Below are 18,178 nucleotides of genomic sequence, written 5' to 3' on the forward strand. Positions count from 1 at the left end.
ATTATTAATTATCATCGTCATCATTTTTTATTATAGCTGCTATTGTTTCATCATCATCATCATCATTGTTATTATTACTGATATTATTTACATATGCAAGTGTTATTGCCGCTATTTTCATATTTTTACAAAGAGAAAAAGAAAGTGTTGGAAGTTTCACTGATTACAGTGCTATCAATGGACGCAGGAAGGAAAAGATGAGGAAAGTGTTTACTTTACACCAAATGGATGAGATGATGAGGATAGAGGTTATAGCCATTAATATAATAATAATAGCTTGCTATAACTACCAAATAATATTTGAAAGCTTAATCTTTAATGATTTTATTCCTTCAATGTGATAAATGTGCCAGGAGATTGAGTGGGCATCATTAAGTTACGTGTCAACGTGTCACGCACTTCGCGTGCGTGCAAGAGAAATGAGAATCGATTATTGCTAGAATGATTTGTGTCAGTTTTGGTCCACTTTATTCATTCGTCCTGTCACATGTCTCATTAACGATAGAAACAGGAAGGGTCTAATTATTGGAGGATATCGTTCAACACACTGAGCTGTACTCGCTAACTGCATGCAAATTGCTGATTGACCCAAGCTGTCTTCTATTTTACTTACATGGAAATGCAATTCTTTCTCTATTTGACCTTTTGATATGAAGGGTCAGCTGCAACGAGATATGCGTTTCAGTAGTATCAGTTGTGTCCTTCACAGGCGTGAGATACAGTAACATCGTTAAAATAGTAAGGAATTTTTACTCCATTTAGTTCTCATCTGCACTTGGCATTAATAGAACCAGAAACCTCGAAATGACTCCTCGGACTGACCCGACTTCCTGGATATTTAACAACTCAGTTGCATGAAAAATTCAGGCAGTGTCCCTCATTCACTAATCTCCCTCTTGGCTACTTATTCACACACCATTGTCCACATCATGTATTAGCACCTTTCCTTGCAGGATACTTATTATTCCTCATTCATTACTATTACTTTGTCTCCATCATTTTTTGTTCCATTTAGATATTGTCACGAATTTTTAAATATTTATATGAAAGATTTTTTCCACAGCTCAGTTATTAGTTGTTTATATTCTGCACATTTATTCGAAATATTCAAAATGAATTTCAAAATTCAAAATTTCAGACGTATGTTTATAAGAAATAATTGTAACTTATTGTTCACTTTGATGCATTCAATTAAATATCACTCGCCTGAATTAAATTTCAAAGCGAGAGAGAGAGAGAGAAGTCGAAGATGACATGATGGGACTTCCTTTCCAACTAATTAAAGTCGACGATACCCGATACTTACCACACACTATTCACACTATTTGCATTATTCGAATTAAATTCCAGTTAATAAATATCAAGTATCTCCCTCTTGCCTATAAAAAATTTTCGAAATGCTTTTTAACAATGACTCAGTTGTCAGTTACCTTCATAATTTATTTGTGAATCAGTGGACTAACGACATAAATGCATTGTATCAGGACGTTTCGTTCTCTCGCAAGCCTACAATGCTCTAATAATATAATTTAATTTGTGTTTTGGCCACCACTATTCTACCATAAATCCATGATTGCTACTTCTCTCGAGATTCAATCTCATTTGTCACTTATTCATACTACTGAATCAATTCGTTGGGATTAAAATGGAATAAAATAGAAAAGAAAGTTAAACTAAAATTAAAGCGATTTACGTAATACTAGAAATATGCAAAATTTTTGTGTTTTTACTTTCACTCTTTTTTTATTCCATTACTTGCCTTCTTCGAACATTAAATGTTCAATTTTCATAATTTATTATTGGTGACAGGCAATTGTCATCAAACTTCAAAGCGTCCATTTCGTCATTTGTCAAATGATGAAGGATGGCATTTTACAAGTCGCTAATTATCGTGACATTTTATGGTACTGATTTTTTTTTGGAAAATTTATTTTGACATTTTATAGTGTATTTAAAAATATGAGTATTTTCGAAGAGTTGTTTCGTTCGGGATCGAGATCTTTGACCTCGGAGAAGTAAAATGTAATCATTCTTCCTCCTTTCTTTGCGGGCAATTTGCTTCCAGCTCTTTTTCCCTGATGTTGCATCTTTTTTATCTCCTCTTACTTCAAACAAAAGCCGACATCATCAAAGCTTAGAAATGTTGCATAGTCAGGAAGTCAGTTGAATGTAGCGCCAACATTTCCATTAACAAAGTTGCAATTACCTTCCATTAAGGTTAAACTAAAGAAGGAAGTTGTTCATCCTTCTAATTAATTTAGTCATCAGCGCCATCTTTCATCTTCTGCTTCCTTGAATTCATTATTGTGCCAATGAAAGTGGCTGATTTGGGTATTTCGCGAATTATTCTGGAATGTACTATTTTTCATCACTTCTCACTTTTTCCCGTTTTTCTGCTGATAGTAAGCATCAGAAATACAAATACAATAAGTTCTGGCTTACATTCGATTTGAGTTAATTTCAGTTTCTGTAAAAAAATTTTGTTGAATTTCCAGTTGAAATGAAAAATGATTAAAATTAAAAAGAAAGCAAAAAATCATTTTGATCCATTTTCATCTCATCCTTTATCGGTCCGGAAGAAGGAGTATTTCCGTTTTGGAATAAGAATTGTTTACTTAACAATCCATTCCAAAATTTACACATCAGCTCAAGTATATATGCAAATATAATATACTTGTTGAATGATTCGAATCCAAACAAACTATCGAAATATACATATTTGTGGTAGTTCAACCATGCAGTTTACTTAAGGTATTTTGGCACTTCAAATTAGATTGCATCAGACTTTGTTGACATTAAAAAGTAAAATGAGTGCTGTTAATGTAAAGTACTTTATTGTTGTTGATTTCGTATACAAAAATGAAGTACTAGCCTTAATCATTTTCAATTGGAAATGACTAATTGCCTAATAAAGAAGCGCTGAAGATCATCTATTCTTTTCCGCTGATATCAAAAGGATGGATTTTGCATTAGCAACAAGCTTGTTGTTAATACAGAAATTTTGCTTAAAATGCGGCAAGATAATAGTGCTTAGGATTTAGCTATATAGTTTTGCTTCTTTAGAATTCAGATTTAAAGACGATATTTGAAATGAATCTGATCATGCTAGTTATGGAATTGACCAAAGTTATTATTGCAATAGAAATTGTCTATAGCATTTTAATAAAGCCTTCCTCACGTACAGACATTGGGTTTGCTGGATTGAGAAGACATTATATACAAGGCGGAAATTTGTTTTTGTTGAATTTGAGCACAATGGGGTCAGCTACTCCGTTCATCCTAATTTCATTCACTTTCTACTCTTCAAAAAAATTCCTCTTGTCATTTTCTATTGATAACACTGCTGATTGTAAAACCTTAAGCTTAGCACTTAACAGTGATAGAAAGCTTTGGATGAATTCGGTTGTTTGTAGCATTCCTTATGATAAGTTAGATCAGTTGTCCAGTTCTGGTGTGATTGGTCGACACTTTAATTATGTTACTATTAATCAAATGGTTCCAATAGAAATTAGTGAACTTGAGGGAATTAGTAATTAACACTGATAATTAACAATAATTTGTTACAGCTGAAAGTAATTGCCAGTTAACTTATTATTTTATCTTAGGGTTTGCTTCAAAAAAAAATTTCGTGTCTGGATAATGAATAAATAGCATTTGCAGAAGATGAAATCACTAGTAAAAGTTATAATTGAAAACAACTCGAAGATTACAAATTTCAGAAGGTTGAGTTAAGGTTCGAATTTTGAAATTCTCCATCAAAAGATCAAAACATATGCCGCCCCTTGTCAATGCGATCAATAATTCCTTCTCTTGCTGTGTCAAAAGCTTATTTATAACTCAAGCGAAAAAAACTTCATGAAAATTCAATTTTTCCTCAAGAACATTCGAAGTTTTATCTTTCATCAACAGTATGGAAATTTCATCCTTCATGACTTTTTATTTGCATTCCAAATAGTTAATTATAAGACGGATTTCTATTATTTGCTTGATTTAGTCTATCTTATCACTACCTTAATGTTTGATTCAGTCTATCTTATCACTGCCTTGATCAGTTCCACGGTGGCAATTGGCGATCCCTCAGCTTTCATAAGTCACAACTTAATGGCAGCTGAAGAGCTACGTATAATTTCATGTTTTAATGAGTTTTATTTATAGCCGGCAACAATGCCAAGTGTTTTTTTTCTTTTATTTAAACTATGATGGCAAATAAAATTTGTATTAAGAAATCAACTTTGGAAAAAAAATTAAGGGTATTTGTTTTGTTTATCAGTGGTTGTTTATATTAAGTGTCCCACGCTGTATCTATCTGTCAATAATGATACATTTGCGCTTTCTCAGTTGTTGCACTTCTCAAAGCACAAAAATACTTTTCAGGCAAGCAAATAATCTAAATGAATTTGGTTATGACAGGAATCCAGTAAATTCTAAATCTCAATGTTGTAGCTGTCATCTAAGTGGATGTTTTACAAAGTAAGAGTGGGACTCCCGCAGTAGTTGGAAAAATTTTTGGAGAAATTAGAGTTAATTCTTGAACGAATACTTTGAACTCATTTGAGTTTAGGATAGGGGAAGAACAGAAACATCACTTAGCATTTTATTACATAGCGATTTGTAGAAAAACATTTAGCGCCGAAGACAGCACTAAAAAATGCAGCACAATTGCACCAACTTCCTATTATGATTATCGTTGGAGTTGATAGAAAGAAGTCTGATGGCAGCAGGTTTTGAGAATATCCGCTGTTTAACAGACCGTAAGAAATAGGGGGTGACAAGTTGAGCGACAGCCAATACACAATTATATCTGCTTTCAAAATAATGTCTATAATACACTCCTTCATAGCGACACAGCTACCTCTCCTTGCTCCTTCTCCGCCTCATTTCTCGTTCATCAGCGCCTTCTTTTCAATAGTTTCATAATTTTATAGGAATGGTTCGGGATTAATTATTGGGAAATTTAGGGCAAATGTAAGGTTATCTCGTAATTAACAGATATTCATATAATAATCAAGTTGAAGATATTGTGGAGATAGGATGAGTTGTTTCAGCTTATCCCGAGTGATTATTTCACAGGCCATAAATGCAGTCACTTTCAGTAAATTCGGAAACCTATGCTTTTTCAAGAATCTCGAGATTGGATAGATTTTCAGGTTCCTTCAAGGAGCATAAGTGTTGAATGGAAAGAATTTAAGTTTCTTCTCCCTTCTTAGCCTAGGATCGATGCATTTCATTTGAAATTGAGATTTACTTCAAATTTCTTTTCCTCATTGAAATATGAATTGGTGTAATATCAAAATATTACAATTTTTTATGAAATATTTACCAATATGCTATTGGAACTAATTAATGACCTTCCCAAATTATCATTAAATGTATAGTATTTACATTCATTTGGTCAATCTTAATGAAATGGAGTCTGTAATTTCTTTTTGTTAACCAGAAGAAATTTTTTCTGCTGAATAGTCACATCTAGTGAGGTAATAAGCTCTGAAGTGCATTTTTAACTTATACAAGTAATTATTTATAGAAGAAATTATATCACCACGAAAAATCAGAGTTCATAGCCTTTTTATTTACTTCATTGAAATTCAGTTAGGTAAATAGTACATATTCAATTGATCGTTGACATATTGTCGAACAAATATAACGCAATTAAAAATATTTTTAAAGAATTACTGTTTCTAACTGAAATTCCCGTCTATTCTCGAATGGATTGAAGAACAAGTGAAGGAAAATCGAGATGCATTCGAAAACCACATCAAAATTTTCAGTTACATTAAATCATTTAAAAAAGAAACGTTAAGATTTCATTATCAATTGATGTAAGAGTGTCATCGTACTGTTCAAATTAGAATAGTGCGCGCCAGTTAATTTAAAACAAAAAATTTCTTGTCAAAGATGCTTTTTTAAGCAGTAAATCTAGAAAAAAGAAATGCGAAATAACTTCTTTTATATAAGATAAATGATAAATGTGTTGAAAAAAAAAGTATAATTTAGCTAGAAACTCCTGCTAAAAGGACAATTTTGACATATGAGCATAGTGAAATGGAACTTTATCATTCAATGACAAATGATTGTCGTCATTCTGTTTTCGAAGTTCTTAAAGTATCATAAACTATCAACAACCGTGCTGACCACTTTTTTGAAGTACCATAATCATAAAATTAACGATTCAGCTGTTTGCATCAAAATAAACTTTAAGCACTTTTCTTTCAATTTTTCGAATTAAATTTCAAAGAAAAAACTAATTAAAGAAGGAACTATTAAAAACTTTTGGCTTTTAAGCGCCCTTTGTTGAAATGAAATAAACTGTATTCTGCGACATAGTCATTTAGAGAACGTGTAGTTGAGAACGTATAGTTCTCAAAATGAGAACATTTAGAGAACGTATAGTACCAGTTAATTTCAGTTATAGTTGACATGGTTTACATAGAGGATGTTATTTGTGATGGACACTTACCTGATCGTCCATTCATCTCTTCTGCCCACTTTCTGTGCTTATCCCCTCACAACAACAACTGCTTCCTTACCCACGCCATCTTCTGAGCCGATCTTTCCCTCTCTTTTACCTCTCAAATATCTCGCCTCCCTCGATATCCGGGGCTGACCATCTACCTCTTGCTTACTTAAATACATGTTTCGTGTTCGAACCTTTAAGCTCATTCTCCCCGCCTCATTTTCTCTTTCCTCAACCCTTCTTCCTCCTTGACCTTTCTCCAGACATAATCATCTACTAATTACCTGAAGATCTGAGCTCCTTTTGCTATTATTATTCTCTTCATTTCTCTATTCGTCGCAACAATTTTAGAATACCGAAGAAGGAAAAGAAAAAACAATTTTTCCAAACTTTTGAATTTTTAAACTTTTTGTCGCGAAAGATTTGTGTAATGACAAGTTGTTTTATGGGGAACTAAGCCAGAAATCCAATAAATGTTCGGAGATGGAAGGAGCGTGGAAAGTCTTGGATCCTTGCTTTTAATGGTGCAGAATTCCGTAACGATCCTGCTCATTGTGACAGATGATCATTAGCAATAGATAATGATAAAATAATGGTTATCATTTGTAAGGTTCATCCATCTAAGAGTATCTACTTAAATCCAATCATAAGCTAATTTTTCTATCACTGAAAGTATTTTCAGTTGTTTATCAGTGTATGTCAATATGGATAGGTATATGTGAAGTTTATTTTTCACTGTCGAACCTAAAAAAGGCACATAATGCATGCATTATTATCATTATAATCAGCTTTTCTTTCTTTCTTCCCTTTCATCTCTTTTGCTAAGCCTAAGTAAACTATTTCTCATTCTTTTCTTTCTCAAATTTTTTATTCATTTTGAACTTACTTTGAACTTACATCATTAACTCCTTCTTTTCATCCTTTTATTTTGCATTAATTTTTGTTCGGTAATAATTTTAATTTAAGCCTTACGAAATCTTTCGAGACTTACAACGCTTAAATTAATCAAATACCATAAGTCTAGGCGGAACGGAGTTGAAGAATTTGAAGTTTTTTTGATTGAACTTCTAGCGGGAGTTAATTTCTTTTTCAATATCTTCATCCTTCTTTCGTCGTACTAAAATTGCGACATCTGCGTCATTCACTAACTGAAAAATACACTAAATTAAGTGAATTAAGTTAAATATCGCAATGTCAGACAGTAATGAATTGTTGCTTATGCATGGAGAAAGGATAAGCGGAGCAGAAATAAATGTTTTCATTCAGATCAGCATGAATGCATTTAGATGTGCGACATTTTCCAGACTTAAGCTAAGAAGATACGACTAATCTTCACAAGAACATGTGTCATTTTCACCAACTCACATAACACTGCATGACAGTCCTATTGATGATCGCACAATCCTAAGGATCTTTTATTTAATTAATTGAATTCATTTGGCTCTTATTTACTTACATAGATTTTTCAACAAAATGCTTTCTGTAATTAGCTAATAAATTGTCTTTTTGTAGAACGAAGTAAGTTTCCTTCAGAACTTTATATGTTTCCTGCTATTTTTGGAACTTTAGTTTCACTTTTTTTAGATTATCTGTTGAGTACTTAAGTTCCTAATAAACATTAGATTATAGATCAGTGTATGCACGGATTATTTACATTAGGAACTAGCTAAACCTATTATCATCATGATAGTGAATGCTTAATTGTTCTATCTTCCATCTTTTAATGCTTCAAAAATCTTACCATTTTATCCTGTTGTTATCAACAAATTTTCTAGAAGTTCAAAGTTCCTTTATTACCAAAAGAAGTGACTGAAATTTTCTTCTGGCATTGACATTAAGAATGGATTGACATTTGAATGAATTCTTAAGAGAGGAGATGAGAACCTGCTGTGAACTTTTTTTCGGAAATCCGGAAAATATAAGTAGGTATTTTAAGAAGAGAAAAAATAAAGGGGAACTTCCTTCCTCTATTTCTTTATCAAACTTCACAACAACAGTTTCGGTCAGTCAGTTCCAGTTGCTTCTTTGCATGATTATGATCACATGCTGTTCAAAGGTCAAGCAAAACAATGGATGAACATGTAATGACGACATTCTTCTAATTCTGGAAAGAGCCAATGTTGTAGTCATTTCCTTCCCCGCCAAGTCTAATTGCTGCTGTTTTTGTTGGATTTATAGACTTTGTTTGCAGAAATAAGTAATTTGAGCCTTATGTTCTGCTGAGGATTTGAAGCTTTGCGTAAATGCATCTGTGTCATTCAAAATGTTACTTCATCATTTAACGCCAAGCACATTGCTTACCTGTCGGAGGGAGAGAAGAGGGATCTGGTTTCATTTTATCACTTAAAATTTACAGTAAAAAAGATAAAATTTTAGTAATGCACACAATCCCCTCTCCTTTTTCTAGTTTTCTTTAAAAAATAGAATGTTCACGCTTCAACAGCCGGGAATTTGACATGAATTTCTTCCTCGGTAAAATTTCTGGTGCGCAGTAGGTCGCTTCTATCTTCCTTATGTAAACACAAAACGCTTTTCCATCATCGGAGGAGCATTACTTTAGTCCAACGCACTTAATTCTCTTCTTCCTCTCGTCATTTTCTCATTTCAGCTGATTTCGCTCCATTTTTTTTTTAATTTAAATAACGAATTACTCCACAAATCATGCAATTTAAACTATTTAAAGCTCCAGTTATGTGTTTGAAATTCATAAAATTTGATGGAAGTAAAAGAAGTGAGGTTCACTATTCGGTGACATCATTCAAAAATGATAATTCAAGAAATTATTAATGCCGAACTTACTTGTCAAAAAATAGTTTTTCGTCTAGCTTATTGTCATCAATGAGATAAAATACAACGGGAAAGTTCAAAACGATTCTTTAATCATTTTTGATTTTTAAAGTACCTTTTTCAAATCTTGGAAATTGAAAGGCAAAGATTAAACATTCCTGATGTCTTCATTTCACTGTTCTCGAAATAATCATTTCTGCATTTTAACAAATCAGAACTGACAACATTGTTGTTGACAGAGAAATTCGTCAGAATTATACGAAACACTTTGTCGCCAAATCTTATATAAAATTAAAATTCACCAACTTGCTGAAATTCATCATGTATCTGGACAATTTTTCCAACATCATTGAATTTCAATGAGTCTGTGAGGAGTTCTTTATCAAATAGACATAGCTTCCAATAATTTTCGTTTTAATATCTTTAAAATACTTATGTATTATGTTGCATGTGTCACAGATGTCCTTCAGTTTACCCGGGAAAGCTTGATAATCCAAGGTATGTACGTCATCGTTTTACAACCACACTCACTTTTAATTCCTCCCTGCTTTTTTCCTTTTTCACCTTATTCAATAAATCGTATAAAATTTTTAACATCTTCCAGCTGTTTAAGTAAGTTTATAACTAAACTTTTCAAGACGGTAGCAATGGGACAGAAAACAATACTGTTAATGGTTGGTATCCTTCACAGTTTTTGCTCCTTCACTTTTTTTTAGGTTGTTGAAGTCAGTCCATTTCTCCTGTCCATCCCATTCTTTTCCGACCCTAATTCTACTCGTGTTTCGTTTCGGGAATTCCCTGATACGAAAATCGATTTTAAGAAAGTTGAAATTTCTTTACCTGCTGCTGTCCACCATTATCTCTTTGATTAAATTTTCATCTTGTAATTTAATATTGTTCCTAAAAAGTGGTCAGAAGTGAACTCACTTCATTGATTAGCTCATACCTTTTTATCCGTTGTTTTTTTTTTCCTTTAACGATTTATAGGACGATTTCGAGAAGCTAACCTTCCACTGCTACTACTACCGCCATTACAATACCACTGCTGTACAATGATATGAACAGATGATGAAAGGCAGAAATTGCACCAAATAACGAACTGCTATCATTTTTCGAAATTCCACGCTGAGTGCTTCTTAAAAATGATGAAAATATATCATTATATGGCAATATTTATAATATTGTCATTATCAATTCAACTTCAAATAGTTGGAGGGACACAAAGATGCGAAACCATTACCATACCTCTCTGCAAAGGTAATTTGCAATTAATATGAAATTCAGATTTATGGACTATTCGGTTTAATTTTAATCAAACCAAGAAGTTTTTAACAAACGATTCTTTACTCTAAATTTTTCTGTGGATTTTGTTTTACACCAATATCAAATCTCAATGTAAATTGGCTCTACAATACTTTGCAAGTTATTTCCTTATTGAAAATAAATATGCAGGCATTGGCTACAATATGACTAGGTATCCGAACAGTTATGGCCATGAGAAACAGGAAGAAGCGGGACTCGAAGTACATCAATTTTATCCTCTCGTCGAGGTAAACTATTTCTATTTTATTTTTAACCACTTCGAATTACAATTTTATAAGAGCACATCATCCACAGAAAACCATTGCATTAGATACCTTGTCATTGAGAATATTCATATCTTTGTTAAACTATATACCAACAACAGGTCATGTAGTTGGTGACAAATTTTCAGACATTTCATCAAGAAAATTTCAAAGATTAAAATTTCAATTAAGGAGAAACGGGAAATAGAGTTGGAAAGTCTTTACAGGTTGGTTGCTATAAACATCTCAAATTTTTTCTCTGTGCAATGTACACACCGATATGCCAAGATAATTACGAAAAAATGGTGATGCCTTGCATGGAAGTAAGCTTCTTTCTTTTTTTCAAACAATTCTTTGACAAGAATTACTTGTGACTTGATTAAAGGAAGACTCTCGTTTTTTTTTATTCCCTGTTCCGTCTAGAGGGACACACTTCGAAATTTATTTGTCGTAATCGTATCATTCCAACAGATAAGAAGCTGAACGTGTTAGCAGTTGAGCTTAACAAATTAAAATGTAAAGTAATTAAGTATTACTAATTTCACAAACCTGCATATTTATTTTCTGGTTGAAGTAAATTATTATTTATAGTTTGTTCTAAATTTCATCTAGTAGAGATCAGTTTGCGCCAAACATGAATGATATGTAGCCTGAATTTATCAGAATGATAACTTGTCCCAGGTTTGTCTAGAAGCGAAGAAGCGGTGTAGTCCACTGATGCAGCAATACGGTTTCAAATGGCCCATAACGTTAAGCTGTGACCAGTTGCCAAGGATAAGCGAGCAGCAGACGACGGGGAATATTTGTGCCGCTCCGCCGGATACGCCTGATCCAAGTATTTTGGATCCTATAGATGTAAGTGCTGCGAAGAGTTCCTGTTGGAGAAAGGGATGAAAGAAATGAATATCAGATTACTTCCCTCTGTTCCAATATCATTTTACCAGTTGGCTGTTACAACCTGTCAAAGAAACTGCTGTCTACATCCTAAGAAAAGCAGCAATTTGGGAATTCTCCTAACTACAAAAACTCAATTTTTGATCGTTCTCTACCTTCATATCAAGGTCAAAGGTTAAATCAGCAACTTGTCTTGTAGAACCCTAACCTCTTTTTTTTATTTCATTTGAGTCATTTTTCCTATTATCTTTACACAATGAAACTTCCCTTTCTCTTATGAAACATCTGTAACACATTCCAAGAAGTTAGAAAAAAAGACTTTAATGAAATGCCCTCAACATTGAAAAAATTCTTGAAATGATAAATAACTAGGAAATCTAAATATTAATATTGAATTGTGCAATGAATTTCAAAACTGCAGTTGCAAGTCTGCAAGTCTTCTTCCATTGCATTCATGCAACTAAACTCTGACTTAGGCCAGATTTCAACAACCTTTGCATTATCCTTATTCTTCTTCAGTCCGGAATTATTTCTTCCATACGACATCGTCATCCAAATTATCCCGTCATTGGTATCAATACAATTGAGGGCGAATGCAGGTGTCGATGCAGTAGACCGTTCTTCAATGTTTTGGATAGTCCAGCCAGTGTTGCCAATGTTTCTGGATGTCTATATCCATGTCACAGTCCGGAACAGAGTCTCAAGGACCAAAGATTTCTAACAGCTTGGATTACTACATGGTATGATGATTCATATCTACCGCCTTCTCGAAAATTACAACATAGTATGAGTCGGTAATAACTGTGAACAAGGGATAATTTTATGGTCATATCTTTAATATAAACAAATCAATAATCATCATACCGAATTGCAATCATAACTTCTATCATTATCGCAATAAACAAGGCATCTTCTGATTTGTGATATTATAGAATGAGTTAAATAGATATTTGATATGTTAGAGTATTTTACAGGTCTGGAACCTGTTTTATACTATCAGCGTTCACTGTGCTAACATTTTTGATAGAAACAGAACGGTTCCAATATCCAGAAAGGCCAATATTTTTGTTAGCTTTCTGCCAATTAATGGTATCAATAGGATTTATTATTCGTGTCATCTATGGTCACGAACATATTGCATGCGACATAGCAACAATAAAAGCTAATGATCAGCAAATGAATCTTTGTCAACTGGTAAGGAAAGTTTCGCATTCCAATTTATTTTACTACATAAGCAATTATGAAATTTCGTTATGTAAGAGAAATGTTTTTATGTGATTTTACCGCTTGTAATTTAAGTGCTATTGACAAATTTGCATGATATAAGTAAACTTACGCAGTGATCTTGTCGCAAAGCTCAATATTCATTTCAGATTTTCCTTCTCATCTACTTCTTCGGAATGGCCGGATCAGTTTGGTGGGTTATCCTTTCTTTAACATGGGTTCTGGCAGCAGCTAGCAAATGGTCCAGTGAAGCGATTGCAAGCTACGCAAACTATTTTCATTTCGTTGCATGGTCCCTACCTGCTTCCCAGACAATCGCGGTACTAATTTTTGGTGCTGTTGACGGCGATCCATTAAGTGGAATTTGTTATGTTGGCAATACCAATGTCGATTATCTCAAAACTTTTGTTCTTGGTAAGTTTCTTCCGAGAGAGAATGATTTTCAATTGTATATTTGTAAATTTTCAAATAAATCATGAGAATATTAATGACAAACTTAAATTAATTTCAAATGCTAAGTAATTTGCATAAATGAGTGCAATCTTTTTTCAAATTCTGGAGAACATTGATATAACAGTGATGTATTCAGCTCCCCTGACAATATATCTTATCATTGGTGTCTGCTTCTTGGCTGTCGGCTTTTTTAATCTATGGCGCATACGTTCCCTAATGCAGAAACACCATCCGGGTGGTGACAATACATCGAAAATGACGCAACTTATGTCCAAAATTGGCATCTTCTCCGTACTCTACATTGTACCAGCTATATTTGTTCTCATGGTACTATCCTATGAGCAATATTATCGCCCGTTGTGGGAACAATCCCAACTATGCAATTGCGCAGAACAGTTCGATCAACAAGGTATAGTTGGTTATTATTTCTGTTACTCAATAAAAATTACTCTTCAATTTATGTAATTCACGTAATTATTTTAACTCTTCCTATGAGGTGTTTCTGCATTTTTGCTTTGAAATTTAGACAAAATTTTATAAAAAATTGTTGATAATGCTTAATTTCATAATCAATTTTTCCAGCGGACACATTTATGTTGTTAGCATTGATAAAAAGTGCATCGATGCTTGTTGTTGGTTGGACTTCAGGTGTTTGGATTATTTCGCGAAAAACAATTCAGGTTTTTTATCAACTGATAATTTGTTATTGAATTTTAAATGGTTCTTCTTTATTATCGTAGTCAATTGCTGAAAAATGGGACAAACAGATTTTCTTTCAGAGTTCCCTTAGCACCATTTCAAAACATTACAAAGGAAGGAAAAAAATGAACTTCTTTGAAAGTTTGAGCTCAACAATCTCTAAAATTTTACTATTGTGAAGCATTACCCTTTTACAACAATAACAACATAAAATTCAATATGAAAGTCTAAGAGTAGCTAATTGGTTATAGTTATGATACTGATTTGGCTAGAGAATTCCTGATTAATTTCAGATATCTCGACTATCTTTCTCGCATCATTAAGATACTTATTGCAGCAATTACAAAGTAACCAAACTATTTAATAGGAAAAGATGAATGAATTAATACACTGTCCACTATCGTTTAATTTCCCATCTCTGTTGCCTCAATTTTTCAAATTTCAATTTTATAGTTTATAATTTTTAGAGCTGGAAACGTGCACTGTGTTGCCTGCATAAGTCGACAATTTCAAAGCATAAATATCAAGCAGCAGATATAATCTATGCTCGAAGTGATTGTATAACACCACATATGTATAACAAAGCAATACGGCACTATCAGGGCTACAGTACACCCGTTTTACCGGAAAAGGTTTAAAGTTTTCTTTATTTATTTTTTTTTTTTGAGCTCCTATAGTCTTGTTGATCTCATTTATTTTAATTGTCGTTTTTTAAACGAGAAGGAAACAGCATCTCTTACAAACTTTTCAAAATTATATGAATTTTCCATCGTACTCCCAACGTTAGGAAAGGGATCAAAAGGATTATTATCACTAGGAGTGATAATTGATCGAATTTGGTTCTTATACAGCATCCACCTCCAATCTTTAATACACCGATGAAAACAGGTGATACTTCTGAATCATTCTTTTCAAATCTACAAAATTGAATTTCATTGGGCGATAGATACTATTTCCTTTTCAAAAAATCTGTTGCAAGTTGTCGGATCATTATATTGTTGTTATTATTATGTCTAAACTTTTCTTCCGAATTATTTTATAATTTATCGAGATACATCCGCAATTTATCTAATTCCCAAAGATTTCAGACCCAAAAAAACAGAGAAGTTCTGTTCGGGAGTATGGAATAGTCATTTCCGGAAATCTAGTTCATCCTGATGATGTTTCTGTTATCTAAACATTATCTAAGACGAAACATTTGTTTTTATTTTGAAAAATACCTCAATTTCTGTAAATTTATGCAACTTCAAATTTTTTTCTATTATGCACAACAATTTGTTATTATTTAGGCATAATTTGTATATTTTTGCGTTACAGAGGTTGATTCTCATTGCCATTTTTTGTTTTCATATTTTAGCTTATTTTGATTTTACCTTTTCCTTCAAATGATAATATTTCAAATGGAAATGTCATCCATACATATGTTTGAGAGATGTACTTAAATTTCTACAACAAGTTTAAATTAAAGGAATAAATTCTTTTTGCAAGATATTTTTATAGGCTTTACTTGTCTTTCGCTAGTTGCATGAGAAATTTCGAACTTCACCTGGAAGTTATCCATAAAGTTGAAGTGAAATCTTGTTATATCTTCTTTCCAGACTTTTTTTTTATGTGGTGTCTTCTTTTCCAGAGACTTTTTATGAGCTTAGGAATGTTCTTTCCTCTTCTTTAATGTTTAATTAATTATTCACTGGTTTTGTATACGGCATTAATTGTCCAAAAGCAATATGCACACATGTATGATTGTGGAATTATGAGAGTGAAAATTTAACTATTAGAATTAGTAGAAAATTTCGAACATTTAGACCGTACTTTGGATAGATTCTTGTCATTTTACGATTTAAATTTTCCATGGCCCTTTCCAAACAGAGCTTGTTGTATATGTATTTGTCATTGTTATTATTGTACAAAGGATTTTTGCGCACACACTTTGTCAGCTATGAGTTACACATATAAACATTAGATTGTACTTTTTCTGCTCACTACAATGCGCTTCTTCATATTGTTTTTTCACTTTTAATTTATGTCATCAAAGGCTTTTGACATGAAAAAAAACGTGCAAAAAATTTAATATATGGTAGACTAAATTTAAAGATGTTTACTCATTTTCCAGACAAATAACGCAAAGGGAGAAATACAAGAGGAATACAAAGGTTAAAGGTTACCATCTGGAAAGCATAAAGTACCCAAAGGGTACTCCACAGCAGGGTACACAAAAAACACTGGATAAGTATGTCTGAGTGCATATGGTTCAATTGGAGTGCCTCAGATACTAGTGGACGATGATAATTAGATCCACTCAAAATATCTCATTAAGGAATATCAATCATTACCCATACATTTTATGCATGTTTCGACAAATTATATCGACAAATATGATAGTGAAATGTCTGGGATCAGAAGATTTCTTTCTATGCAAGTTACTGCAAAATAATAATAATTCAAACATATTTACAACGATCAACAAACGGGTTGTAACAACGATTTGATGAACATAACAAATGTCGTTTGTTCTGAGTTTTTGGGGAAAAACTATGAATATAAAAATGCCGGGTTAAAGATCAATTTTATTCATTAAATATTCGGCCAGACTTCTTTTTTTTTGTATCTCAACATTATTCATCTTTACAACAATCTATTTAACTCTCACTTATTGACATGATAGTTTGTGTTTGCAATGATGACTCATACTACTCCTCTAATGTGACATTCTCTGGGACAGCTATTCTTTTCAACATTTAAAAATCTTGCCATTTTCAGCATCTTTGTAATAATTCCGTAATAATACTTCTGATTCCATTTTTTCAAAGATTTTTTGACATAAGTCTTTGAAATCAGCGATATCATTATCAGTGAGGGAATGATGTAACTTCATAAATTCTCAAAATTTCCAGCATAACGTTAAGCATTTTTGAAATGAATGAGTTGTTTCAAATGGCTTTGCATAGTTCAATCCGCTAACATCAATTTTAGCACTTATTTTGTCAGCATTTTGGCTTGATATCTGGAAGTAACAAAGAGTAAAGTGTTCAGTGTCCTTATACAAAGAAGGCTGAGGTTAAAGGAATGCTAACAATTTGACAAGCTTATATTGTCATACGTAACAATTCACGACTATCACGGCTAGTGAAATTTGATCTGAAAAGTACAAGTTATGTGGCATACCTACGCTTCAGTTCAAGGGATGCATTAATCACTGAATCATAGGGTTTATTTACAGAACATGACCACTGAGTGGCCATTCAATTAGCATGTCCATCAGGAGAGAGTAAGACAGCAAATTGTGCATTGGAAAACTATCACTTCTGAGAATGCTATTAACACTGTCCAATTGCTTTGTTTAATAGCAGTTGCCGATGACTGAAAAAATCAGAGACACGGCCGTAAAAAAAAATCCGAAACGTATTCTAAAGTACATTCCATCGCATTAATCATCCCTTTAAAAAACAATAGAGTGATAAGCTGGTCGTTAGCTGATAAAGATCAATATCAATTTTGCTTCTATCTCACTTGAGTGGTGTTTCCTGCTGGTAGTATCCATTGATAAGCCGACGGAGGATGCATTCAATGAAAATGCTATTGATCTGCATAATGATCGCATTTCTTCTCCTCACATCCGTGCATTCCGTCAATTTCAAACATTTCCGGTATATTTTTTGACTAATATTTCTTCTTACTTATTTTTTATCAATTTCCTATTACTTCTTCCTATCATTCTCGATAATTCATAATCCATCCTCATACTGCAAATATCCAACTAATTTGTAGACGAAAAATTCCTTCTTAAAAATAAGAAGTCTAATTTTCCTTTACTAATCAATTTCACATTGAAATATTTCAGTGCTGAAAGTATACATGATGAGTTATCAGAAAAACCCTACTTAAATGGGGAAAGCTGGGTGGTACTTGTTGCTGGTTCTAATGGTTGGTACAATTACCGCCATCAAGTAAGTTCTGAATAATTTCCATTTCTTTTTACAAATATTTCATTTTCAGAATATCTGTTATTGGCCTGTTCCATTACTTTTACTCAGTCAATTTGTCTAAAAGATTCGTAGCATTCACATAAATATTCGTTGTTTTCGTCCATAACGATCCGAAC

General features: G+C 32.8%; 3 protein-coding genes across 3 annotated transcripts; 2 read left to right on the forward strand and 1 right to left on the reverse strand.

The window, feature by feature from the left end:
* Positions 1–2,507: 2,507 nt before the first annotated feature.
* On the forward strand, positions 2,508–3,537 carry LOAG_02768 (hypothetical protein; the record flags this gene model as incomplete). The annotated part of the gene is made up of 3 exons (XM_003138305.1): positions 2,508–2,651; positions 3,064–3,260; positions 3,414–3,537. 3 exons carry the CDS (start codon positions 2,508–2,510, stop codon positions 3,535–3,537), a joined length of 465 nt encoding a protein of 154 aa, XP_003138353.1.
* Positions 3,538–6,495: 2,958 nt separating this feature from the next.
* LOAG_02769 (hypothetical protein) lies at positions 6,496–6,660 on the reverse strand (the record flags this gene model as incomplete). The annotated part of the gene is made up of 1 exon (XM_003138306.2): positions 6,496–6,660. One exon carries the CDS (start codon positions 6,658–6,660, stop codon positions 6,496–6,498), a length of 165 nt encoding a protein of 54 aa, XP_003138354.2.
* Positions 6,661–10,383: 3,723 nt separating this feature from the next.
* LOAG_02770 (frizzled/Smoothened family membrane region containing protein) lies at positions 10,384–14,714 on the forward strand (the record flags this gene model as incomplete). The annotated part of the gene is made up of 10 exons (XM_020446120.1): positions 10,384–10,498; positions 10,694–10,791; positions 11,034–11,129; positions 11,488–11,661; positions 12,220–12,440; positions 12,675–12,894; positions 13,074–13,338; positions 13,514–13,786; positions 13,960–14,057; positions 14,544–14,714. The coding sequence occupies 10 exons, from the start codon at positions 10,384–10,386 to the stop codon at positions 14,712–14,714; spliced, it is 1,731 nt and encodes a 576-aa protein (XP_020303497.1).
* Positions 14,715–18,178: the final 3,464 nt, after the last annotated feature.

This window comes from Loa loa (assembly GCF_000183805.2).
Source record: "Loa loa unplaced genomic scaffold supercont3.5, whole genome shotgun sequence".
Taxonomy (NCBI): domain Eukaryota; kingdom Metazoa; phylum Nematoda; class Chromadorea; order Rhabditida; family Onchocercidae; genus Loa; species Loa loa.